The 27,812-nt window shown below is 39.6% G+C and overlaps 2 protein-coding genes and 1 pseudogene across 3 annotated transcripts in view; 2 read left to right on the forward strand and 1 right to left on the reverse strand.

Annotated features, from left to right (window-relative positions):
* Window positions 1–180: 180 nt before the first annotated feature.
* Window positions 181–10,307, forward strand: GATAD1 (GATA zinc finger domain containing 1). The gene is made up of 5 exons (XM_045564686.1): window positions 181–652; window positions 1,182–1,307; window positions 2,612–2,671; window positions 6,553–6,736; window positions 8,872–10,307. Exons 1-5 carry the CDS (start codon window positions 398–400, stop codon window positions 9,060–9,062), a joined length of 816 nt encoding a protein of 271 aa, XP_045420642.1. The 5' UTR covers window positions 181–397; the 3' UTR covers window positions 9,063–10,307.
* A 1,110-nt stretch (window positions 10,308–11,417) lies between these two features.
* On the forward strand, window positions 11,418–15,233 carry LOC123646977 (annotated as a pseudogene).
* A 2,095-nt stretch (window positions 15,234–17,328) lies between these two features.
* PEX1 (peroxisomal biogenesis factor 1) overlaps window positions 17,329–27,812 on the reverse strand; it is a 39,368-nt gene continuing 28,884 nt past the window's right edge. For both annotated transcript variants that reach the window (XM_045564440.1, XM_045564441.1), the window contains 8 exons: window positions 25,331–25,395; window positions 24,195–24,337; window positions 24,005–24,108; window positions 22,984–23,160; window positions 21,323–21,553; window positions 20,029–20,226; window positions 19,602–19,732; window positions 17,329–17,827 (listed from right to left, as the gene is read on the reverse strand). In XM_045564440.1, the coding sequence (XP_045420396.1) occupies window positions 17,743–17,827; window positions 19,602–19,732; window positions 20,029–20,226; window positions 21,323–21,553; window positions 22,984–23,160; window positions 24,005–24,108; window positions 24,195–24,337; window positions 25,331–25,395 (1,134 nt within the window). In that variant the 3' untranslated portion in view covers window positions 17,329–17,742. The remainder of the gene's footprint in view (window positions 17,828–19,601; window positions 19,733–20,028; window positions 20,227–21,322; window positions 21,554–22,983; window positions 23,161–24,004; window positions 24,109–24,194; window positions 24,338–25,330; window positions 25,396–27,812) is intronic.

A 27,812-nucleotide genomic window follows, 5' to 3' on the forward strand; every position in this document is an offset into this window, starting at 1 on the left:
CTGCAACTAGCGCCTACTGACGCCCGACGCTGCTCTTCCGGTCAGGCGGTCGGGCGGCTAGCGCGTGGCCCCGCCCACCGCCGGAAGCCTCCGTGGTCGGGGTCCGGCGCTCCCGGAAGACCGGGCCCCGCCCCGGCCCCGCCTCCCGGCGCCTCGGGCCTCCTGGCGCTGGCCCTGGCCCTGGCGCTGGCGCTGGGGCTGGGGCGGGACGCGGAGCGGGCGGACTCGGTTCCAGCCTGCAGGGGGCAGCGGCCTCGGCCCGGTCCCCGCGCTCGCCGCTTGGCACCCTCGCCGCTCTTCCTGTCGCCGGGAGTGGCGGGCCGACCAGCGGGCGGCCGGGCCAGCGGCCGCCATTCCCGTGTCTCTGCGCCCGCGGGGGCCGCCCGAGCCGGCCACCATGCCGTTGGGCCTGAAGCCCACCTGCAGCGTCTGCAAGACCACGTCGTCCTCCATGTGGAAGAAGGGCCCGCAGGGGGAGATCCTCTGCCACCACTGCACGGGCCGGGGCGGCGCGGGCGGCGGGGGCGCCGGCTCGGGGGCGGCTGGCGGGACTGGGGGCAGCGGCGGCGGCGGCGGCGGCTTCGGCGCGGCGACCTTCGCCAGCACCTCTGCCGCCCCTCCGCAGAGCAACGGGGGCGGGGGCGGCAAGCAGGTGAGCTCTTTCGGCCCCGCCCGCCGGCGGAGGCCGGGCCGGCGGGAGAGGGCGGGCGCGGGCCTTCCCGGATCGCCCTGCCCTTGCGAGGCCGGGACGTCTCTCCCCGCCTCCTGATGGAGTCTTCACTGGTTTGGCCCATTCCTAAGCATCTCTTCTTATTGTGAGAAGTTCAAGGCATAAAGAAGCAAGAAAATTAAAAGCCCTTCAGAAATTGTTCCATTGTAATGATATTTTGGGTAGTAGCAACCAGACATCTCAAGAGACACACGTGTACACAGTTGTAAACAGGGTCTTGCGGCAAATGTAGGTCCTGGACCTCTTTTTCTGTTAATAAAGGTTATTTGTTATGTATCATGTTATTAAGTAAGATTATTATGTCATTCTTTTAAATGACAGCAAAAATATTCCATTAAGTGGCCTTATAAAGTGCATACTCTGGGATCCATGTAAGATGGTAATGTTGGGACAGCAACCTTTTATGCAGTTTTTATTTCTTTCTCTTTTTCTTTAATTGTTTATGTAACAGAGTAAGCAGGAAATTCACAGGAGGTCTGCTCGGCTCAGAAACACTAAATACAAATCTGCTCCAGCTGCTGAAAAGAAAGTTTCCACTAAAGGAAAAGGGAGAAGACATATTTTTAAGTTAAAAAATGTAAGATGATTGTGGACAGTGCCTTTTACTGTAATGATTGTGTGTGTAGTGTGTCTGCCACCGCCTTCGTTTCTCACCAGTGAACGCGGACTCTGCCCTTGGGAGCTCTCCTGTAGCATCCTGGGGAGTGGTCCAGACTCCCCAAAAGGGAAAGAGCGCTGTTGCAGGAGACTTACTGTTGATAAAGTTAATAATACCCTTTCTCTTTTTAGCTCCCCCCCAACTATAAATATGAATTTAAAAGAAACAACCTTGAACCCAAATGGATTCTCTATGTAAAGGAAGAAGAGAGATTATGGTTCTTGATATGGCCAAGTACACTAGGAAAGTTATTTTTTCATTCTTTAAAGATCTAAGTAAATAATAATACTGGAACTCATCATTTCCATGTTCATCTTTTATTATAGCGGAGTGGGTGATGAATTTAGTGACTGAATCAAAGAAGGTTTTACTAAACCTTCTTTTTCTCTTCTCTGCTTAAGAAGAGACTGTTGAGAAAAGACTTGTGCTGGAGGTAGTTGAAAGCACATTTGTTTTGCAGTAAGTTCTCACTGTTATTGTAAACGCCAGGGACAGTGGGCAATGCATTATAGACTATTTCTTTAAACCTCAGTATGCTAGTCTTTCCCTTCAGAATGAGATTGCTTCCCTTGCTAGTAATGACATTTCCAAAGTTGGGCATATTCATTTATAAAACACAGAGTGGCCCTGCAGTGGATTCTTATGCAGATGACAGATTATTTTCTTACTGAGAGTAGTTATCACTAATTTTTTAAAGATTTTCATAATTTAGTTTCCTTAAAATGAGACATTTGTTGACTAGACAGATATGTTATGTAAATATTCATTTGTTTATATTTGTATCACACACCTTTCTTCCTTATAAGTATGATGGGCTGTGTTCTCCTCGTTATTATCATTTCTCTGCAACCCCTTTCTTCAAAGATGGTACCAAGCAAGACAGATTTGGGGAGGCTTACCTGCTATGTTGTAGCATAGAAGTGTGTATTGCAGATTTAGAAGGTATTTTGCTGATGGTTGGAAGATAGCAAATTGCTAAGAACTCCCAAGAAAGTTCCTAAAGCCTTGGACCAGGCTTGCTAGAAAAATTGCTGTGGAGTGTCATAGGCTAGTTCTGTACTTGAGATAGAAAATGTCTCCAAGGAGATACTTTTTCACTTTGTAAAATCAAACAAATTTTAGCATTTCTCAAATTACCAAATTCTCATATAGAGCTGGGAAAATGACTATACACACATACATAATATGAATGTGCTAATGTTTTTACTTTTGTTTTTTCATAGCCCATCAAAGCTCCTGAGTCAGTCTCCACCATAATCACTGCAGAGTCAATCTTCTACAAGGTAAGCTTCCACAGAGTTACCAAAGGAAGAATTGGGCCTGTTGTATAATGTGCTCCTAAAATGTTGGATTATTCTAAAGGTCTCTGTTGTTCTGTATTTGTGTAAGGTATGATTATGCTTTTTGTTCCCTTCTAAGCTATTTTGCCCCATACGTGGCTGCTATAAAACATCTCATCCAGAGCTGAGATGGAAGGAGAAGTTGCCTACTGAAATACGATATGAGGGCCTTAAGGATTTTTTCACTGTAGCTTATGAAAATTTGCTCTTAAAATGCTAATGTATAGTGTGGAGTCATGAAAAAGTAAGCCATCTTAGTCAATGTGATGGCATTGTAGGGTGAGGAGGACAGAAGTGGGATTTGGATTAGTAGAGGATGTAGACTGGGACATCTAATGGGTAGAGTAGGCCCAGAGGTTCTGAAATGCCTTTAAGCAGAGATGACAGGAATAAGGGCAGTATTGGGCATTGACACTTACTGAAAGTCCATGGTGAGAGAGTCTAGGATATTTTGATAAAAGTGAGAAGGGCCAAAGCCCATGGACGGACATCTGACACCTCAGTGAGAGGTGACATATTGTAATTTTTAAACTGGAAGTCTTAGGAAAGGAGTTGGAATGTAGAAAAGACCTATGGGCTTGGCAGCAACCATTAAAGGCTGTTTGGTGTTTTGGGGTCTGAACTGTCACTTAGGGGGAAGTGGTGTGAGTTGGTGCTTTATACCCGACCCAGTGGACCAGACACGGGGAAACCCAAGTGATTATGCCCTTGAGTGTACTTTTTTTTTTTAGCCCACAACCTGTATAGTCAAAAACAGTCTGTACACAGGGAAATGTCTTTCCTATATTTCCAGCATTCATACATTGTCAGTAATAAAATGGCTAAAGTTTAGCATGAGCTTGCTACGGATCAGGCACCAAGCGTTTTGTGTGCATTTACTTCGTTCAGTCTGCTCTATGAGGTGGGTATGTTATCCCCATTTTGTGGATGAGGACGTTAAGACACAAAGAGGTCTTAACTTGTCCAAGATCACATAGTCAGCAAGTTATGGAGCCAGGCAGTCTGATACCAGAGCTTAAGCCTAGAGCTCAGTTCCTGGTGCCACTGCTTTAGCAAGTGACTGGCTATGTGATTAGGGCCAACCTCTCTAATGTTTCTTCATCTGTATAAAATAGGGATTGTGAATAGTAACTACCTCAGTGGGTCAAGTGAAATCGTGTCTGTCAAGCATTTATCAGAGTAGGCACTCAATAGTAGAAGTTATCATCATCACATCTTTGCATTTGTGCATTACCTTCACAGCTAAACATGCAGTTTACAGATTAAGTCCAGAAGCAACTGGTAGTGCCAAGGTGTTGGTGTGCTAATGATTTACATGTGTGTCTCCGTGGAAAGGCATGTGGGACCGGTTAGTGCCCATATCAGTACTTTCATATTGTAGTCTAATACCCATGTTTATTAAACAATAAAAACAAACTACAACAAAATATTCAAATAATGCTGCAGACACCCAGTATTGTGGAGGCTGCCACAGCAGTGCCCTTGGCAGGCAGCACCGAGGTAGTGAGTATAAGAGGTCACTGCCAACCGCTGAACTACAGCCCAGACTGGGCGAGAGGGAGCTGAGTGGGAGCCACTGGCATCATGGCCAAGAGTGTAGGCACCGAAGTCCCAGAGTGGTTAAGTGGCCTCCCTGGAGCACTACAGTGGCAGAACAGCTCCACAAACTCAGGTCTGGTTACTCCTAATCCATGTTCTTCAGTTTCTCGTGTTGGTCCCTTTTCTGTCTGCCAGAAACCTTGAAACCTCCTAGCAAATGAGGTGTCTACTCAGATCTAATGTCCTAGTCCTGTTTGGTATTATGTGTATGTACACAGCACATATTAATAAACACTTACTGTTTGCCAGGGACTGCTTGCCATTGGAATCTTTCTCTAAGACATTGTCTTTGCATTGCAGTTCTGCTTTTCTTGATACTGTGTGTTTTGTATTAATCATTCAGCATACATTTGAGTGCCTATGACAAACACGTCTAATCATTTACAATTTGGGAATAATGATTATATATTTGGACAGAGCAAACCATAAATGCAAACTATTTATATGATAAATAACATAGAACTTTGGAATGGTGGCTGGGAGGAAGGACTAGCTGATGGGTATAAGCCAACAATTAGCAGACTGTGGCCTGCCTTGGCTAGACCCATTCATAGTGGTCCAGTGTGACAGTCACCCTCAGACACATGGATAAGGTCCACCAGGAGAAACTCCTGGCCTATTAGGTGCTCATGTTGCATCTCAGTTACTAGAAATACTTCAAAATCGTGTTTATGGTGCTCTACCTGCTGCCAAGGCCCTGCTTCCAGGGAATCAGCAATGAGTTACACTATTACCACAGTCAAGGACAGTATGGCCTACTGAGAACTACGTCCACTTAAGGAAGTGCTGAGTGTCATAAAGATTTCGGTCGGCCATGGTGGATGTTCAAAGGAGAAAGATTATCTCCAGTTTAAGACCCAGGGAAGAGGACATGGGTTAGATAGCAGAGGCATAGGGAGGGTTTAACACAGGACATACATGTACATATCTGAGTATGAAGTGGAGCAGGAAATGAGTAAGACACAAAGCCTTGGATACCAGAAGTACCAGTATTGCATTGTGGCAGGGCATAAACCTGAATGGGGAGCTGGAGGAGATAGCAGGGAGTCTGGGAGATGAATGGTAAATTGAGGGTAAACACACGCTGAAGACTGATTATAATTGAAAGAGTTTCTGTCATTTCTTTTGGTTTCAATTCATTTTCTTTGAATGGATGGTTAGGGAGGGAGGTGTGTAGAGTACATATTTACCAGGTAAGCACTGATTTTTCAAGACAGTCAGTACAGAAAAAGACTACTGAGCTGGTGTAGGAGCCTCAGCTGCAGTCTCTGCCTTACGTGGCTTTCACAAGTCACTTAGCCTTTCCACAGCTTCATGACTGTGACTCACAAAGTAGGGGTGGTACAGAGCATGGAGGACTTTTAGGGCAGTGAAACTACTCCGTATTGTGATGGATACATATACATTTGGGTGATAATGATGTGCCAGTGTAGGTTCATCAGTTGTAACAAGTGTACCACTCTGTGGAGGATGTTGATTGACAATGGGGGAGGCTATGCATGGGTGGGGGTAGGGCATATATGGGAAATCTCTGCACCTTCTGCCCAACTTTGCTGTAAACCTAAAAATGCTCTAAAAAATTGTCTGTTTAAAAAAAGTAGGGATAATACTGCTGTGATTTAAAATCACAATACTTTTATGAACAAATGTTTTCTCCAGAAGCAAATTACCATATAATCACATGTGTGCATACGTAAGTTTTTTTTTTTTTTTTTGAGACAGAGTGTCACTTTGTTGCCTGGGCTAGAGTGAGTGCCGTGGCGTCAGCCTAGCTCACAGCAACCTCAAACTCCTGCGCTTAAGCAATCCTACTGCCTCAGCCTCCTGAGTAGCTGGGACTACAGGCATGCGCCACCATGCCCGGCTAATTTTTTTTCTATATATATTTTAGTGGGCCAGCTAACTTGTTTCTATTTTTAGTAGAGACGGGGTCTCGCTCAGGCTGGTCTTGAACTCCTGACCTCGAGCGATCCACCCGCCTCGGCCTCCCAGAGTGCTAGGATTACAGGCGTGAGCCACCACGCCCGGCTGTAAGTTTTTTTATTCAAAGGGGAAACAACTTCAGAAATTGGCAACAAACATATAAACATTGATATATTAGACTATCTTGAAGACTTTTATTGACCACTTTGAAAACTTGTTTTCATATTAAGGAAGTTTCATTCATAGCTGTGGTACTATTCTATTTTTATTTTAAATATGGGAATATCTTCTATTTTCCCCAGGGAGTGTATTACCAAATCGGTGACGTTGTTTCTGTGATTGATGAACAAGATGGAAAGCCGTACTATGCTCAAATCCGGGGTTTCATCCAGGACCAGTATTGTGAGAAGAGTGCGGCACTGACGTGGCTCATTCCCACTCTCTCTAGCCCCAGAGACCAATTTGACCCCGCATCCTATATCATAGGTGAGTCTGACAAATGGTACAGGTTCTTGAACTTAGTTAATTTTCCAGTATTATGTAAAAGAATGTATTAGTCAGCTTTGGCTGCCATGGCAAAATATCACAGACTGGATGGCTTGAACAACAGAAGTTTATTTGCTCACAGTTCTGGAGGCTGACGTCCAAGATGAAGGTGCTGGCAAGACTGGTTTCTTCTGGGTGAGGCCAGTCTTCCTGGCTTGCAGGGGGCCACCTTCTTGCTGTGTCCTCACACGGCCTCTCTATGTGCACGTGGAGAGAGAGCCCTCTGGTGTTTCTTGTTATAAGGACACCAATCGTATCAGATTAGGGCGCCACCTTTTGACTTCATTTAACCTTAATTACCTCCCTAATGGTCCCATGTCCAATTACCATCACATTAGAAATTTGGGCTTCAGAAAGCACAGAAAGACAAATCTTGCATGTTCTCCCTCATATGTGGGAGCTAAATATTAAAAATAATTGATCTTGTGGAGACAGAGAGTAGAATGATGGTATCAGAGGTGTGGGGAAAGGTAGTGGGGACGAGGGCATTATAAAGTGGGGATGGTTAATGGGTGCAGAAATAGGTAGTTAGAAAGAACAATATTTGATAACACAACAAAGTGACTGTAATCAACAATAAGTTAGGGTATACTTTAAAATAACTAAAAGAGTGGAATTAGAATGTTCCTAACAGAAAGAAATGATAAATGCCTGAGGTGATGGATACCCCAGTCACCCTGATTTGATTAATTCACATTGTATGCCTGTATCAAAACATCACAACATGTACCCTATAAAAATATACCACTGTTATGTACCCATAATAATTAAAAATAAAATAAAAAATTAGGACTTCAATATATGAATTTAGTGGTAGAGGGACACAGTTCATTCTATAACCAAAAAGAGCATAAACATCATTAAGCACAAAAAAAGTAAAGAACTTTATAGAAAATATGAGAGACATGTTATATAGCTGGAGCTTGAGTACTATCAGTTATTTTAAGCTACAGCAATGTGCACCTACTAAAAAGTGGTACGGATAAGATTTTTCCAGGTGACCCAGGATTAAACTGTACTAAAATAATTTATTGCTCAGGAACTAGGTTATTTAGGTTACTTATAAAAATATGTTCAAAAATAGCTTCTAAAAGGACTATTCCAGTTATTTCTAAAATCTTACAAATTCTCAATAGGCATCCCTCTACATGTCACACATGACATCTTAGACCTTTTACAGCGTATCACTGTTGATGGTTGAAATTGCTTTTATAATTTCAAGGCCACTAAAATGTGGTACAAACAATTCACAAGAAGTTATGATTAATACAATTTTGAAAGTATTAAGATTTTTAAAGTTACCCTGAACTTTTCAATCTTTCTCCAGTGAGCATGTATTACTTTTGCATGCTGAGAAAAAACATATAAATTTTTTTTTCAGGGAGAACTCCAGGAACAAATAATATACTGCTGCTGTTCTCACGTATCAAGTTTTTGCATGACCAAACAGTTCTAGTCTTCTGCTGATAAATGCAGAGAACAGTGGCCTTTCACTTGTCTTGTCTATGGGACAGGATCCCGGCAGAGGCAGCGATGTGTCCAGATCACCTCCAGGGCTCCTTCCCCACCTCCTCTTCCTAGTCCCCAGGTTCTGATGTGCTTCCCTGTCCTGAAGTCAGGGCACAGACTTGAGCCAGACACTCTGAGACAGCCCGACCACTTACCAGCTGTGTGACTCAGCAGATTCCTTAATCTTTCTTGCTTCATTTTCCTCATATATAAAATGGAAGTAATAATAGTGTCTACCTTAGGGGGTTGTGAGGATTCAAAGTATTGATATGTATAAGTACATAGAACAGTGTGGGCACATAATAAACATTATGTAAGTATTCAATATTATTTTTAGAATCGTTTTCCTATGGAGTCACTGTTTTGGGGAGAATGCCATATTCCCTAAGCAGCTGAAGAAGAAAAAAATGCCGATGGAGAATAACTTCAGAGTAATGCATGTTTCAAGGGCTAATGTCAGGTCACCCCCAGAGTGCTCTCTCCTAGGGGCTAGGAATTTTAACATTTTCTGAAAATAATATATACATTCAAAAATGTATTTAACCTTTCCATTGGCTGCCTTCTAGGGCCAGAAGAAGATCTTCCAAGGAAGATGGAATACTTGGAATTTGTTTGTCACGCACCTTCTGAGTATTTCAAATCACGGTCATCCCCATTCCCCACGGTTCCCACCAGACCAGAGAAGGGCTATATATGGACTCACGTTGGACCTACTCCTGCAATAACTATTAAGGAAACAGTTGCTAACCACTTGTAGTTAACAAATTAAAACTGGATTTCCAGTTATTTTGTATTCATACTACAATAAGGTAGGCCACATACTTCTTTAATGAAATTCTTAAATGGAGAAAGGTTCTTTCCTACTATCCAGTAATCATTAGATTGTTTATTACCAGTCACTTAGAAAATTAAAAGGGATAGAAAAGAATGAAATATATTTTGAAGTTAAATATTATATTCTGTATGTGTATCTTCCCAGGCAAAGGCTGTAATTTCCAGGGAGACCATTAGGAAAATGTAGTGTCTATTTTTCCTCATAATTTATTTGTAGAGACTCTCATAATGGATTGTATTTTTCTACAAGAAAAAAATAATTAATTAAAGTTTTGATTTTTGACCAGGGGCGTAATCAAATAAAATGTAGCTGTGACCAACAGTATCAATCTGTCATAAAGCCACACAGCCTCATTTTCTCATCTAGAAAATGCTGTGCCAGACTTTTGGCTTCTTTAACCAAAGGAAAGTGATTGGTGGATGATTTTATTAGCCCAGGTTTTTAAAAACTTTCTTCTAATTCTTCGGTAGCAAACAAGTATTCAGAATCATTTGGTTGATGTTAGTAGATGTGCTCTTCACTGTTTCTCAGTCAGAAGGAGGCTTCCAATCAAACCGTAAGATTGTATAGTACAGATGGTCAACTTTACCAAAGCCACGTGGGCAACGTGTACTGGTCAGGCATCCCACTCGGCAGTTCTTGACCACCATTAGGATGATGGCTGGGCAGTCATAAAAGTGATTAATGGATCATTAGCATTGATATCTTTAAAGTCTACCCCAAAGTTAAACCATCTGCAGTGGACCCATAATAACAGGAACAAAAGCATGTCTTGGCCTGGGAAGGCCTATTGTACATGAAATTGTCCAGAATCCAGTGCAGGCCTTACTTCCAGCACAGGCCAGCTGAGTAAGGGAGCAGACGGAAGAATAGGAAGAATAGGGGAGGAGGCGGGTGGTCCACGCTTGCCTCCTCTCCTGTCCTCACTTAACCAGCATTTTTCATCCCCAGGAGAATTTGTCAGAATCTAAGTGGATCATCATGATTTTGAGCTGTAACAGCTTTAACTGTCACCCTTTTTCTACACAGTTACAGTTTGTGAATTAGAAAGAAGCAACTGTAGATAGCTCCATGTGCATGAAAAACTGATTGTAAATAGCATTGTAAATAACTTTCTAAATGCTAATGTTCAAATCTTTTGGATTAAAATGTATTTTTCACTATGTATTTGCTTTGGATTTATTTATTTTGTGTAAATGATTTAAGTAGGGCTTTCTACCCAAAAATGCTATTTAAAAACCAAAACCAAAAAAAAAAACCAGTATTATAATACCGAGAATTGGGAGTAGACAGATTCATTGTTAATAAGTAATAGATTTTAGGAAAATCAAAGAATCACTGATTGGTAAAATGAACACTTAATGTAAGATATTTATTAAAATGAGGACATTTTAAATAACCAGCATATAAACTGGCCATTTGTTTATAAATTATAGATACTTCTGTAATACCTTTTAAAATAAAAATTGATTTCCACTTTCCTCCTCAACCAATGCAATAGATCCCATCACTTCAGGAGTCAATTTCTCCTGTTATCTAAGGCCTTCCCTGCTGTGGCCCTGGTCTGTGGTCCCAGCCTGGTCTCCCCCTTCTCACTACCACTGAGATGTGTCCCCTGTACATCCTCATTTTCCTGGCTCTGAGCCCTCGTCCATACTGTTCCCTCCAACTTTACCAAAGGCCCTCAAATTCTGTCTCCCCATGAGATCTTTCCAGACTCCCGTGGCTCCTTGAAATCAATCTCTATCCTACTCCGTCACTGCATTTGAGTTTCTATTTCCATTGTCCCCACTCCCAACGCTGTGTTCCCTGGAGGACAGAGATGGTGTGTTTTACTTTGCAATTCCCATAGCACCTAACCCAGTCCTTGCTTATGGGAGATGCTTAGAGTCCAAATTAAATACTGTTAAATAAAATGCTTGTTGATCTTTTAGTTAATGCTAGTTTATACTAACTTTGGCTTAAACTTCAAATTCTATTGTGAATAGTCAAGTAGAATTTCAAATTATTACTTTCTGGATTAGTATTCAATTGTTTTTAAGATTGTTTTAAAAAGGTTGTTTTTAACATGAACTTCAAATAGTTCTCTTACACAAACAAAGCTTAACATGAGTATGTGGGAAAAAAACCATCCTAAACCATTCTGGTTCTTGGCTGTGAGAGGCTTGTCCAGGCCTAACAAGTTTTCCATCAAGAAATTTGAATTACGAGGGCCGTGAGCGGGGCTGGCTGTGCGCAGGGCTGGCCGTGCAGACCTCTAGGAGAAGATGACTGTTTTTAAAAACACTTCGAAATCACTGGAAGAAGACTACAGCTGGGCTCTGGCTGCTGACATGGGGAGGCCATTGGCTCTATGGAAGACACTGTGATAACCTGCTAAGGAGAGCAGCCTGTCAAGAAGCTCAGGTGTTTGTCAATCAACTCATTCCTCCCAACACGCAAGTGAAGAAGGCAACTGTCTTTCTCAATCCTGCAGCTTGTAAAAGGCAAAGCCAGGACTCTAGTTGAAAAAAATGCTGCCCTGATTTTGCATTTATCTGGCATGGATGTGACTATCATTAAGACAAATTATGAGGGACAAGCCAAGAAGCTCCTGGAATTGATGGAAAGCACAGATGTGGTCATTGTTGCTGGAGGGGATGGAACCCTTCAGGAGGTTGTTACTGGAGTTCTTCAAAGAACAGATGAGGCTGCCTTCAGTAAGATTCCCATTGGATTTATCCCACTGGGACAGACCAGTAGTTTGAGTCATACCCTTTTTGCCAAAAGTGGAAACCAAGTCCAACATATTACAGAGGCTACACTTGACATTGTGAAAGGAGAGACTGTTCCATTTGATGTGTGAAAAGGAACAACCTGTGTTTGCAACGACTGGCCTTCGATGGGGATCCTTCAGAGATGCTGGTGTCAAAGTTAGCAATTACTAGTATCTGGGGCCTCTAAAAACCAAAGCAGCCCACTTTTTCAGCACTCTTAAGGAGTGGCCTCAGATTCATCAAGTCTCTATCTCGTACACGGGACCTACAGAGAGATCTCCCAGTGAACCAGAAGAGACCCCTCCCCGGCCTTCCTTGTATAGGAGAATATTACGAAGGCTGGCATCATACTGGGCACAACCACAGGATGCCCTCTCTGAAGAGGTGAGCCCAGAGGTCTGGAAAGAAGTGCAGCTGTCAACCATTGAACTGTCCATCACAACATGGAACGGTCAGCTTGAGCTGACAAGCAAAGAAGACTTGATGAAGATTTGCATTTTTTCTACATGTATTTTTAGTTGTCCAGATAATTTCTTTCTATTTTTAGTAGAGACGGGGTCTCGCTCTTGCTCAGGCTGGTCTCGAACTCCTGACCTCCAGCGATCCACCCGCCTCAGCCTCCCAGAGTGCTAGGATTACAGGCATGAGCCACCCCACGCCCAGCCAGTAGCGCTTCTTAAATGTTGGTTTGCATGAGAACCACATGGGGTGCATGCTGAAAACTGATTTACATGGGGCCTACCCCAAACCTGGTAACTCACTTTGGGGACGGGGCCTTAAAAACTGACCACTCTTCCTAGGAGATTCTGTAAGTGGTCCCTCAACCTTACTTGGAGAAAGTGTTTTACAGCAGTCATCCATAAACTATTCTGCTCATGTACCCCCAGAGTATTTTGAAAAATCATGTATTTCCTCACACATCTAAGTTGATACTTAAAATAGTTGCCAAAGTGTGTACTTTCTGGTGTCATATAAATATTATTTTAAAATAACTTACATCACTCTACCAGTATAATTTAAATACCATACCAATTTGACAGCCTTCGTTCATATATAAAAATAAATGAACTAGTCCTTTAGTAGAAAATTAAAAAAAAAAAAGAAATTTGAATCACAATTCCATTTCAGCCATAAGTAAGTGAAATCATATAAACAATGGAGGGAAATGTATGCATTTATTTTTGTGTATGTGTGTTGTGTATACACAGATACAAGATACACACTCAGAATGAAGTTTCTGTCATGCATCAAAACAGGGAGAGACATTTGTGTGGATTTTACTTGGCTGCCCTGGGCATGTTGTAAGGACTGTGCTGCTTACTTCACACCACATGTATGAGCCATCCCTTTTGCAGGAGGGTATACCTCCCACACCCAAGAAATGTAAGCCAGGAGAAGGTCAGTCCCAGGGAGAAGGAGCCTGAATGACCAACAAGAAGGGAATGCTCAAATAAATTATCGTGTGTTTGTGCATACGAAATGAAAATTGTTAGTGATGGGGGAAAGTTTCATAATATATGAGAAAAAGGCAGAATACAGACTTGTATAATATCAGTTCTGAGCTGGGTGTGGTGGCACACACCTGTAGTCCCAGCTGCTCAGAAAGCTGAGGCAGAAGGATCACTTGAGCCCAGGAGGTGGAGGCTGCAGTGAGCTATGATGATGCCATGGCACTCTAGCCTGGGTGACAGAACGAGGGCACCAGCTTCTGCAGGGCACCTGTGTCCCGAGGGGGAGGCTTGGCGAGAGTGAAAGACTGGTGTAGGTCCAAGTGTGTCTTTCCTCTCCCTCCACTTCAAGTCCTTCCGCCCTTATACTGTGGGCCCTGCTGATTTAAGACCCCAGCACCAAATACAGATGCAACACAGTCCATTCCACAAGCTCTCACAGTGGTGCACAATTTCTATCATAGATCCCTTATTTTATATCGCTCCCAGTGGTTTCTCTGATCAGATGCTGACTGATAGTTACTGAGACACTGAAGGAGAAGGCAGGGAACTGCTGTTTTTCATTGTAAACGTTCTATAATGTTTTTCATTATAAAAATTCTGCATTTAGAATTATTTGGCTTTTTTAAAACATGTATACGTATTTGATATATATTTTTTTTAATTAAAGAGTAACGAAGGAGACCATCTAGGGAAAGATAGGTTGGATTGTAAACAGTTTGTATATGTTAAAAAGTAAAGAATAAAACAGGGAAACAGCTCCCTCGTGTGGCTGTTGGCAGGAGGCTCCGGTTTCTCGCTGCGTGGGTCTCTCCACAGCCCTGCTCGCTGCGTGGCTTCCCCAGAGCAAATGAGCCATGACAGAAAGAGAGGGAGTGCATCTGCACCCAAGACAGAAGCCACAATCTGTTTTATAACCTAATCTGGAAAAAGTGACATACCGTCACTTCTGCCCTATGCTATAAACTTCTAGGAGTAAGACATTCAGTCTGGTATGTCAGCTCAGTGACGCCGTCAGAGAACCAGGATCCTTCTGTTTTCCTGCCCTACCATCAGTGGCCTGCGGTTTTTCACCCTCATATTTACAAGATGGTTGCTGTATCTCCAGGCATTGTGCCCTCATTCCAGAAATGAAGCCTTCCCAGGTGACCTTGGCCTACACTCATTGTCCAGAACTATGTCACACAAATAGTCACACATGGCTGCAACGGAGATCATGTGACTCAGTAATTCACTTTCCAGAGAGAAATGGAAGGCAAGGGAGAGGGTGTTGGAATGGCTATTGAATGAGCTAATCTACAAAACCTGCAACAACATCAGGAAGCAAGTGGGAGACACTGCAATAGAAATGGGCTGACGGCAGTGGAGACATACGGCTCCTGGGGTGCCAGAGGTCAGGCTGCAGTGGGAGAGGCAGGTGGAAGTGGCTACCATAATTGGCAATAAAGCCAGCGTGTTAATTACAATGGTCTGATCTACAGGGATCTTTAGTGCTGCCTAATTGTGGCATCCTTAAGACCAAAATACATGGGCAAAGAGCCTACTCGATTCTTGTAATTAAAAAAAAAATCTTCCTGTTAGTAAACAAGCACCTGATTTGAGTTATCATAATGTAATCATGGGTCTGGACCCAATTCTCAGGCCTAGGTCAGACCAAGAATGAAGAAGCCGGGTGTCTAGGGAAAGGGCCCTGCAATACCATCACAAGTTCTCGCTATGAATCCTCTTTCCTCCAAGCCTTCTGCAAACGAACCAACGCCACTCACCAGGCCATTTTCCAGGTGCCCTGGGAAATAACCACTCATTCTGGAGACTGTCAGAGACACCGGGTCTGCACTAACATTAACTCCTGGAGCCCCAGAGTTCCACTGACCTACGTGTCAGAGTGAAAGCGTTACTGGAATACTGAGGGGGTAGCCCTGACAAACAGTGGAGATAGGAAATATTCCAACGGAACAGAATTTTTGAGGAACATATCTCCTCCATCTTATTAGGAGGGAGAGAAGTCTGATATAAAAATCTATGGTGATTCACAGATAGTGGCTAATAACCAGATGATCAGATATTTGGAAAGAGCAGAACTGTCTGGGGGAAAGGTGTGCCCAGAGTTCTTGGGATGGGCCCGTAGAGTAAGAACACCTGTGTCCTGTGTGAATGCTCAGCTAAAAGCCTTCAGTGCTCTTCATAATCAGGTGCTCACAATGACCTCTCTCTGGATGTCAATCAGCCTTCTTTTCCAGCTGCCCCAGTGCTCGTTTACTAGGCTCATCTAGAAAGTGGCCGAAGCGGGCCGGGCGCGGTAGCTCACGCTTGTAATCCTAGCACTCCGGGAGGCCGAGGCGGGTGGATCGCTCGGAGGTCAGGAGTTCGAGACCAGCCTGAGCAAGAGCGAGAACCCGAACCCGTCTCTACTAAAAGTAGAAAGAAATTGTCTGGCCAACTAAAAATATATGTAGAAAAAATTAGCCGGGCACGGTGGTGCATTCCTGTAGTCCCAGCTACTCGGGAGGCTGAGGCAGTAGGATTGCTTGAGCCCAGGAGTCTGAGGTTGCTGCGAGCTAGGCATGATGCCACGGCACTCACTCTAGCCTGGGCAATATAAGTGAGACTCTGTCTCAAAAAAAAAAAAAAAAAAAACAAAACCAAGGTGGCAGGGGAGGCCCCACGTGGCCTCCACAATGTGGACTTCCCCTCAGCATGGCTGACCTGGCTGCCTGGTTATGCCGACTGCTTGTTAGCAGCAGTGACCATGTAAGGGGAGACCAGCCAGAGCCTGGCAGCAGGTTGGGTACATCTGACCCTTGTCTATCACAAAGGAGGCAGCAATTTGCCCCCCCCCCCGGAGGGGACACATACGGAATTGTATTTGCTTTGTCTTCCAAACTTCTAGCCAACACCACCTTTCATGGACTTACTAAATGCTTTCACGTTGTTATGCTATCCCAAACGACACTGCTTCTGATCATGAAATTCACTTTCTAGTGAAAAGGGTAAGGCAGTGGCTATCTATGGAATTCACTAACATAAACACCTATCAACCTGAAATAGCTGGACTTTTGGGAGACAGCTCTTTGTGAGGCCGGGGGACTTCTCTACAAGATGCAGTGTTACTTAGTATACGCTGTGAACCAGGGACCATGGCCCTAATACAAGGATTTGAGAACCCAAGTGCAAAGGAGATGGCACGTCTCAGTTTTACACCTAATGATCCACAGAATCTTGGCTTCCATTCCCTGTGATTCTGGGCTTCGCTGGTTTAGAGGTAACCAAAGGAGGAATGGTTCTACCAAGGGAACACAACAATAACTCAAATGCTTTGGAAGGGGAGGGTTATGATGTTGACTAAGTAAGTTGATTCTAATAAAGGAATACAGAGTTGTTGCTAACAATGGGGGATGGGGAAAGTATGGCTGGAACCTTGGGGACTATACTGGCCAATGACAATATTTAAAGGAAGCTGCAACCTTAGACAGGCATACTAAAGGTTCAGATGGGAATGACAGTTTCAGGCTATCCCACTCAGAAAAGGTTTCCAATCCACTGATGTGATGGCTGAAGTCAGAGGAACACAGAATAAGTAATAGAACAAAAAAATAAAATATATCAGCCATGGCTTCATATTTTCTGCAGAAGGGGCAAGGGCCACTAACTATACATCCTTCATTCTGTCTTATGTATTTATTCATATATTTTAATTAACTTTCTCCTTTTCGCTTTTCCCTTACCCTGTTACACCAAAGTTAGAAACATAGTTTGTATTGATGGTGGCTGACTTTAAATTTAATTCACAGATCAGACAATACCAAGATAAAATCCTGCTAGAACCAGGAGAGGAATGGACATCATTCAAAGATCCTGGACTTGGAGCTAGCTGTAGTATGTTAGGGGGGATATGATCTCATTTCTGGGTGAGGGGATAATTAAATTTATTTGAATTATATATAAATTCTCCATTTTCTGATATACCAAGAACAGAACATTGGATCAGTAGATAATCAGATATTTTATTTTAAAACAGTCAAGAAGTTGCTAAGCATAAAATCTGTCAAATGCTAAAGATGCTGAATATGCAACTGTGAGTTCCAAGAAATTTACTTAATTACATTCTCTACTGTCTTTCCTTCAAAGGAGAAATAAATTAATGTTACCATTTGGACAATATTATTTCATTGTAACATGGATTTATAGGAAATAAAATACAGAATCTGTTATAAATATCCCAACTTATTCTACAGTATTAATCTCAAGTAATACTGATCATTACATAATCCCAGCGTTTTCCAATCTGTGATTTTACAGATTAACCAAATTTGTTAAATCAAAAAGAAATTTGCAAACACCATTTTTTTACTGTGACAATGGAGAAACAAGCCACCCAGAAAAAAAAAGAAGTATATTTTATGCTAAAGTTACTTTCTGTCCAGGTCGAAACATTGTTCCACTTTGATTTTTTCTCTTCTTTGGATTTTGAAAGCTTTCATACCTTAAAAAAAGTAACAGAGATAGTATTTAATACATGTAAATATTACAATTACAAAACAAAAGATAACAGAATACAAACAAAATTATATTAAGAATGAAAGGAAAATATAACAAATTAGAGAAAAATACTTATAACAGAAATTAGAGAATTTTTACAAGTAAATTTTCTGAGGTTGCACTCCAACAGAAGGAGCAAAGGGGATGAAGAAACAAGTTAGAAAAGATAAAATACAAATGGCAATGAATAATATTAAAAAATTATAACTTCTATCTAGTTTGAATAAAAGAAATGTAAATTTTTAAACAAGATAAAGTTTTTCTCCAATCAAATGGGACAAGTTCAAAAAAACATTACAAAACTCAGTGCGGGTGCAGCAGAAGTGGCATGCTCACATATTGCTGTTGAAATACATATTGCACAGTACTCCTAGAAGGCAATTTGGCAATACATTTCAAAAGGCTTAAAATACCTGAGTACTCTGTAATGCAAAAATTCTACCTCTAACCCAGGGAAAAAATTAAAGATATGTGCAAAGGATATTTAGCTACAAAAATGTTCATTGCTATGCTGCTTATAATATTAAAAGCCTGGAAACAATGTCCAAAAATTGATATTGTAGCATAGCTATATTATAAAATGACATTAAAGAACAACAAAGTGGTAACATATTTAAAATACAAAAGAATGTTTAAGATGTGTATAGATAGATGAAGAGGGACTGCTATATAGCAGAGCGTTATTATTGTAGTACGAAAAATACATAAGTATACAAACAAACATGCTTTGGAAAGTAATGGGGTTAAGAGATATTTGTTTCCTTATTTTTCCTTGTCATTGTTTTCTGATTTTTCTATAGTAAGTACATATTACTAATGTATGTAAACACACACATACACATACACCCTCTAAGGTACCGGCAAATTAAATAAGAAAGGGTTGCAGCTTCTAAAGACCAGGAATAAACATTTCTTGAATTGAATTATGTTGAATCATTGACCCAGAATGGTTCTAAGTCTATGGATTTCATATTCATAGGGGACCAAAGAGTAAATTCTAAGAAGCCTATAATCCAAATGTGTACTAAACATTGTCCACCAATGAATAAATCTAAATGTATCTAAATGTTCTTGAGATTAATAAAATATAAATTATTTTGAAGGCAAAACAGGTATATTTTTTCATTACAAATTTTGCAAACTATATAATTTTCTTCCTTTTCTTATTTCTTCAAAGTTAACTAACATTAAACTGGGTGCAGTGGCTCATGTCTATAATCCCACCACTTTGGGGAGTTAAAGCAGGACAACTGCTTGAGGTCAGGAGTTCAAGACCAGGCTGGGCAACATAGCGAGGCCTTTTCTCTACAAAAATGGAAAAAATTAGCTGGGTTTGGTGATGTGCACCAGTAGTCCCAGCCACTTGGAAAGCTGAGGCAGGAGGATCGCTTGAGCTCAGGAGTTCGAGGTCACAATGAGTTATAATCTCAATACTGCACTTCAGTCTGGGTCACAAAATGAGACATTGTCTCTAAAAAAATTTTTTTTTAATTAAAAAAAAATTTTGCTAACATTAAATTAGTCCATTATAAATAATTCAAATTCTGTACTCCTGAAATTGTGGGTGTTTAAATGCACAGCTACTACGCAATTTTTTCTGAATTGGTTTTTAAAAAGTCAAAATATTTTTTATTTTAGAAACAACTTTCAAGGTTTGTGTGAATAACTATGTCACCTATAATAATATCTATACTTCCAAATCAGAATCTGTTACTTACAGCTCAGCAAAATTCTTCCAGTCATCTTCACTAATGGATGGTCTTGTGTGACTGAGCGCAGTCATTAAGTGTGACTGACTAATAGCTAGACTGGTTTTGATTGGTCCTGGTTGGTTAAGGGATTCATCCTCCTTAAATGAAAAAAGAAATTAACAAAAAGTTAACTCAGGGATGTGATGAAAAAAGTGGCAGTCCAAGTGTTATTTCTTTTTTGTCAGTTTTTTCAAGAGACTGTACATTTCCTTTCTTGTAAGATAACTAAAAATTGTTTGAAAGCAAGGAAGTGCATAACCATTTGACTGAGTCAATATGTTTCAGTCCCTTGTTTATAAATATAGTTCATTTACAAATCAAAAAAATACACACAAAAAAGGAACAATTTTTAAGAAGTTTCAACAATTATAATGGGGAGGGGGGGAAGTCATACTCCACTTTGGCTCCGGTATCTGCCTTTGATAATACTGATATCTGCCCTCAGTTGATCCTTTTGTTCCTGTGTGAGTTCTTGGTGACCCTCTTGTGAAGCTGTCCTTAACATTGGAGGTTGTGAAAACAACTGATCTTTCCCAGGAACTCCAGGCAAATCTTGAGTCATGGAACTTGGTGCAGAGAGACACTGTGAGCTCTGCATGGCCAGTTACAGTAATGAAAGAAGGGAGCAAGGAAGGAGGGGGGAGGGGAAAAGAAGAGAGAGAAAAAACTATATATTTATCAAAGATAAAAACTATAAATATTAAGCAACAAAACCTTAACATAGTTATATTCACATTTTAATTAACTGAAATTAAGAAAGTTTAAAAGTTCATTATTCTATTATATAAAGGTTCACTGATATCTATCTAGAACCACCATAAAGTGAAAACTGCTATAACAGGTTTCCTTTTTTTTGGCTTTGTTACTTAAATCCAACACACTGATGCCCAAGGATAGATTCCAAATGAGCCTTACTCTTAGTTTTCTGTAAATAAAAGTTTACTAAGGTTCTGGAACATTTCTAGGTAGAAATTAAGAAATAGAAAACAGAATTAAAAACTAGAATTGAAACAACACCTTGCTATTCTTGGGAATAAAAATAGGTTCCTTTTATATTTTTAAAAACCTGAATTAATAAAGTAAATGTACAAAAAACAAGAAAAATATAAGTAAATATATGTAAAAATGTTATATGTACCAATAAAGTAACAGTGATACACTATTAATTTTGTAGAGTATGTGTTAAATGCTAGTAGAACAGTGATATTGCTCATATTTAATCTAAATATTTTCCTTGTTGAGACACTGTTACTATTTTTCACTGTTACCTTCCACGAAATTATCACAAACAAAACATTTTGTCAGGAATTTTTGACATTATCATATCAAATTTCTCATTACCCTCAACTTTTCTGTAATAATAGAATTTAAGTTTACTATAAAATGGATCTGCTACTAGAGATGTTTTAAAATCACTAATGAAGAGAGATAAACCTGAAGGAAACCAAAGTGTAATCACAACGACTCACTACTTTGGTTCTCCCTTGCTCCCAGCCCTGTCTTAAAAATTGTAACAAAGAATGAAAATCACTAATTAGTGTAACTAAGAAAAACAAGACTATTTTACTGAAGAACCAACCAACCAGAAAGAACATGTGGGGCTGGTTAGGAGATAAATCACTGTCCAACTTTACACCAACATACAGCTTTATATTTCAGAACTGTGTAATGGCGACCGCACAAGATACCAAATCAGAAGAGGTTCCATTTCCAAGTTCTGATTCATAAGAGCTTCCAAAGTAAAGCCGGTACATATTGAATTTTGATTCATCTGGAAGGATCTCAGACATCTCTAGAGAAACGAGGGACTGATCTAAGCCACATTCTCCATCTCCAGCTGAATCATCAGAGCCACTGCTGTGGTTAAGAAAAACCATTGAAGACAGACTTAGGTCACTATCAGAGCTGGAACTTCCATCCTAAAATATATAAAAGGACAATTAGCTTAAAGATCTAAATAATTCACAACTCAGAAATAAGTAATAAACATAGACAGCATTCTAATAGAGCAATTGAAGGAGACTCAAGGTATTTTTCGAAAAGCTCTTATTAATTTCTGTAGTGGTTTTGAGGCACACAGTAAAAACTTAAAATAAGGAAAGACAAGATGGAAAGTATAGATAATTTGTCAAGCATCTTCCCCCAAAAAGTCTGTAATAGAGCTAGGACTCAGACCTCTAGATTTTATTTCTATGTCTGTGCCTTTGAATTCATACTTTTCTACTCCAAATTGATGCATCAATCATGTTATAGAGTGCTTTCTCATTATAAAGTGCTCTACAAATACACATCTTTTTTGGAAATGAAAAAGGAGAAAAAAATGACTTCAATGGCTTGCTAAAATAAATAGCAAAAACCTAGGAGCATCTAATTTAGAAACTTCAGGCCTTGTAAACATCTCCAATAAAATGTGAAGGAGAGACTGGGCACGGTGGCTCATGCCTATAATCCTAGCATTTTGGGTGCCAAGGTGAGATGATTGCTTAAACCCAGGGCAATAGTGAGACCCTGTTTCTACAAAAAATAAAAAAAGGTAAAGTCTATGATGTAGCAAAGTTCAAATTATCTACTATAAAAATTAAAATCAAAATAACTATCCTTAGAGAAAAAGCTGATCCTAAGGGATAGGATATGGAAAATACAAGATAAATCAAGAACATCTGATTGTATCTGGAAGTAAGGAAGTGATCAAAGAATGATGAGGACATATTGTAAGGATACAGGAGCTATCCAAAAGGGGCTCCTATTGGTCAGACTGGGACAATTAGAGCTTCAAAATAAATAAAACGATGTTAACTGATTATTTTTTTAAATTAAAGTACAAAATAAACTAAATCCATGAAAAGCTGGGAACCGAAAAAAAAATAAAAACTTCAATTATTTTTCTATTATATTATCTAATTCATGACATCTCAAATAATATCCTTTCAAACATCAACACAATTCTGCCAGTATCAAGGTAATGTTAAAGAAATAGACATCAAACTCTTTGTAATTTTATATTCTCTGCAAAATCCATATTCCAACTATGGAATAGTCAATTAAAGGTAAATTAAAAAAAAATTTTTTTTTGATACAGGGCCTTACTCTGTTGCCCGGGCTGGAGTGCAATGGCATCATCATAGCTCAGTGCAGTAGCCTCCAACCACTGGGCTCAGGCAATCCTCCCACCTCACCCTCCCAAAGTGCTAGGATTATAGGTGTGAGCCACTACGCCTAGCCAGTTTAAATTTTTATACAGTCTATCCAAAGTTGTTAAAAATAGTATTTTTTAAGGTTGAAATTTTGACAGTGAACTGCTCTTATCATTCACAAAATGTCATAATAACAATCTTCTCGTGTGACTTACATGGAGTCCACAGGAGAGCAGCCTTCCGTGTAAGGCCTCTAACTGGGCATTGTAAAGTAGAGCTTTCAGATCAGCTCCGGTAAAGGACTCAGTTACTGAGGCCACATGCTGAAGGTCAACATCATCTGCCAGAGGTAGAGAGTCACTGAGAACATTTAAAATTTCAAGACGTGACACCTGAAGGGAAAAATACAAATTGATTTAACAAATCAAAAATAAAATTAAATATTATCTTCAACTATGTATCTTAGGATTTTTTTCATAAATTAACTTTATACATCTAATAAGCTTTACAAGTAAGCTGGGAAATGTAACCACCAGTCTATTATTTATCTTCCTTGGAACTTTTTCCCTAACAGAAGGAACGCAGGTAGCAAAATGAATGAAAATCAACATTCTTAACTGTTCGGTGTAAAAAATTTCTTATTCAGACAATGCTCACTCTCTAGATTTGGGCAAGTGTGCCAAGAAAGTATTTCAAGAGGAAAATTAAAATAATTTAAATAATAGCTACATATCACATATATTCAGATATTTTATACCTTTGACTATTCATTATCTGTTCTTTCATTCATTTATTCATTAGTTTCTAATTTAAAAACAAGATTTGGAACAACATAGGACCAGAAACAGTTGAAAATCGTATCTCTATGAAACCTGCTTACATGCTTACTATTCATATGCTTGATTCTGTATCAGAGTTTTTTGACAGGATAATGGGGTATGTGATCTTTGAACACAGAACGTGGACATATAACTCTTTAGGTTTCTTGCCTTTTTTTCTAATTAGCCAACACTGAAGGATTATAAAGTTTTCAGACTTGCATGGAAATGGCTGGGCCATAGAAAGGCTTTGCATCTAATTCAGAATCTTTTTATGCTTTGAGCAAACAGTGACTAAAGCCTTTGCCTAAGAAAGCTGGTCTTCTAAGGACAATTGCTATTACCTGGCAGAAGAAAAGTTCACAAGGAAAGAGTGTAGCATTTGTTGGGTTTTGGACTCTAAATATGAAATTGTCACCTGATCAGGAGGAGGACAGTATACACATTTATCTAGGCGACCAGGCCTAAGCAGGGCAGGGTCAATCAAGTCAGGGCGACTAGTAGCAGCCAATACATAAACACCTGGAGGAAAAAAGAATTTTTTTATTTTTACTAAAACCTGCTAAAATTTTGTTATAACAGTGTATTTCTGTATTTATAATTATTACCCTGTAAGCCTTCTACTCCATCCAACTGAGTCAGCAACTGGTTAACTACCCGGTCTGTAACTCCTGTATTGTCATGACCCCTTCGAGGAGCAATGGATTCAAATTCATCAAAGAAAAGAATGCAGGGTTTTGCCGCCTGTGCTCTGGGAAAAACAAACAACATTTCATATTTAAATATTTAAATTCCTATTTAAATAATCTCATAAAATTCAGAGTTTGCAAAGTAATTTCAGATATATGTATAAATATATTTATGTATTTGTTTTATTTATTTATTTATTAGCAATGGAGTCTCACTCTGTTACCCAGGCTGGAGTCCAAGTGCCAAACCATAGCTCACTGTAACCTCAAACTCCTGGGCTCAAGTGATCCTCCTGCTTCAGACTCCAGAGTAGCTGGGATTACAAAGTGTGGGCCACCATGCCCAGCTAATGTTTTAATTTTTTGTAGAGACAAGGTCTCACTATATTGCCCAGGCTGGTCTCAAACATAGAGAATGGGGCTTCAAGCGATCCTCCCCACAAAGTGCTGGGATTACAGGCGTGAGCCATCACATCTGGCTTATACATATTCTCTTAATTGCATACTTTTATAATAAAATTTTTAGAAAAATGGAACAAAGTAACTCTTCAATTTAAAAACCCCCATAATCCCATCACATTTGAATAATTATTTTCTCCCTTAAATATTATCTTTTGTATTCATATACAGTTTTATAAGTATTCAGTAGTAATTATACTCTCCTGTTAAATTGGCCACATGGAATCTTGATTTATAAACTAGGAATTTGAAAAAAAAGGAATTTAGAATTTTTAAAAATTAGAGATAAATTAGGGATAATTATTTGCTTCATATAAGGACCTACAGAGAATTCTTTGAAGAACCACTTATGATCCTACTTTCAGGAATATTTCTATTGTAAATGTAATACCAAATCATTTACATAATTTAATATCTAAAATGTTTTATTTTTAAGTAGTATTTGGTGAAACAGAATCATTGTTCTCTAATTTATTAATAATTCACATAAATCACAGGTTTCAAACAACAGTTCTTCAAAAAGCAAGACCCAAAAGCATTAACTGATAAATAATAATGGAGTCAGTTACTTAAAAAAACATTCATAGGGAACCAACCTAATAAAAATATCCCGAACAGCTTGTTCACTTGCTCCAATATATTTGCTGAGTAACTCTGGCCCCTGGTAAAATAAAATTAGAGTTGAAATAAAATTATTTAAAAAGAAAGTATAACTTTGATTTTTGACTAAGTCTACATAAATCATGGAAGATTTGTATTATGATTAAATGAATGTCTCTTAAATATATTTTAAAAAGTAATGTGTGCTGGAATAAATAACATACCACAAGTTCTACACTTGGTGTTTCTTCTGCCTAGAACATTTGTCCCCAGATATTCTCATGGCCTGTTGCTTCATTTCATTTAGATCTCTGCCAAAATGCCACCTTTTCAGAAAAACCTTGCCGGACAACTCCATCTGTGACCCACTCCAGTTACTCTATATGTTGCTTTTCTTCCTACATGGTACTTAGCACCACCTGACAGTAGATTATATATTAGATGTGCTATCTGCTTTTCACCTCTCTCCACTAGTAAAACATAAACCCCAAAAAGGCAGTTTTGTTCACTGCTAAATACCCAGTACCAAAAACAGTGCCTGCCACATAAGTACTGAATAATCATTTGTTGAGTGAACAAATGAATGGTTTAAAAGGGGACAAAGTCCCATCTATCTCAAATCTTTGGAGATTCCAAAAAATACATAGAGACATGACTTACTTTAATGAGCATCTTCAATTACTGAAACCAATTTATTTCGATAGGAGTTGAATAATATATTATCTTTCCTAAAAGGCAACCGAAAAACCTTTCAAAAAAAACTTCACTACATATAGTAAAATCGGTAATGAGAATAGTCTTTCCTTAAATTTGGATCTCTTAAAAAACTGAATAGGTCCTAAAGTGATTTCCAGTAAAAAATCACTACCTCCAAAAGACCAAATACTGACTGGGATGTGTGACCAAAATAACAAATTTCTAATACACAGCCATCTAGACATCTATTAATATATTATTAATATTTAATTACATTTCCTCAATACAGTCAGAGAACTATAAGATTAAAGGAGGTTACAAGAAATATTAATAACTAAGGCAAAATAATAGGAACAGGTAACATAATGGTGTCAGCGAAGGGCACCTATCTTTGATGGATGCCTCCTAGGATCCACCCTGAGCCACCCAGAGAGAATTAGCTTCCTACTGAAATCTTCCCACTGGGAACTCAGCCCAAATTGTAATTTGATAATTTCCAAAAGGGGAATGGATGTCCTCCCTAATGGAATAATCTACAAGTTTTAACCTTAAAAATTATGTTTTTAAAAAAACAGTGAAACTACATTCTAGTGCAAGTATAAACAGAAGAGTATGGTCATGGATTCCCCAGAATCCAGAAAAAGGATAGGAAAATTTTAAAGTACTTTTAGTGTTTCTCCACCATTGCCAGGGTACCCATGTATCCAGCTCACAAAAAAAACGTAATAAAAAAGGGTAGGCAAAACCCTACTACATATTTCTAAGCTGGCTTTCAGATTATAAATCAAAATTTTAAATAAGGAAGATAGAATATATGATTCCTTCACCTTGGAATCTAATCACCCCTTGACAAACTAATATTGTTGGTGTGCTAAAACTGCACAACTAAGATACTGGACCCCAGACCACAATGACATACCAGTGGTGGACTGTGAGACATTATCCAAAATGATCTGCTAGCATGTCCCTTAATTGCCACACTCACCTTGTACCTGAAAAAACTTAGACCTAGTGTGACAGAGCAAGGGTAAGAAACAGCCAACAAGTAACAGAACCATACAAAGCCCAGCTTCCAGCCTCAGTGTGGTCTCCAGCCTCTAGTCTTCTAAGTTTTCTTCCGCCTTTAAGTATAGTTTGCCTTTTTATCTGAATATTTGTGTATAATCCTATTCACAGTGCACGAGGATTTGCCTTAAGCAAGAATATAAGAAGCCCTATGAGAGAGGTGGCTCATTATTCAATTTCATACAACTTTGATAGATCACTGCTCCTACCAGCTTCCAAATGTGAGACTAACCAACAATCAAGAAACATAAATGGTGTTGAAGATGTGGAAAATCAGGAACCCCTACACATTGCTGGTGGGAATGTAAAATGGTGCAGTTGCTACGAAAAACAGTTTGGTGGTTCCTCAAAAAGTTAAATAGAGAATTACCCTATGGCCAACAATTCCACTCCTCGGTTTATACCCAAGAGAAATGAAAACATATGTCTACACAGAAATTTGTATATGAATGTGTATACCAATGTTATTCATAATAGTCAAAAGGTGCAAACATGGGATAAAAACTTACCTACTGGATACGATGAACACTATTCTGTTGATGGGTGCACCAAAAGCCCTGACAGAAGCATCATACAAGATATTCATGCAATAAAAACACCTGTACCCCTTAATATTATGAAATTTAAAAAAAAAGGGGTGGAAATACCCCAAATGTTCACCAAGGATAAATGGATAAATAAAGTGTGGCATAAACGTACAACGGAATATTATTCAGT

The sequence above is a fragment of the Lemur catta genome, chromosome 11 (assembly GCF_020740605.2).
Source record: "Lemur catta isolate mLemCat1 chromosome 11, mLemCat1.pri, whole genome shotgun sequence".
NCBI lineage: Eukaryota > Metazoa > Chordata > Mammalia > Primates > Lemuridae > Lemur > Lemur catta.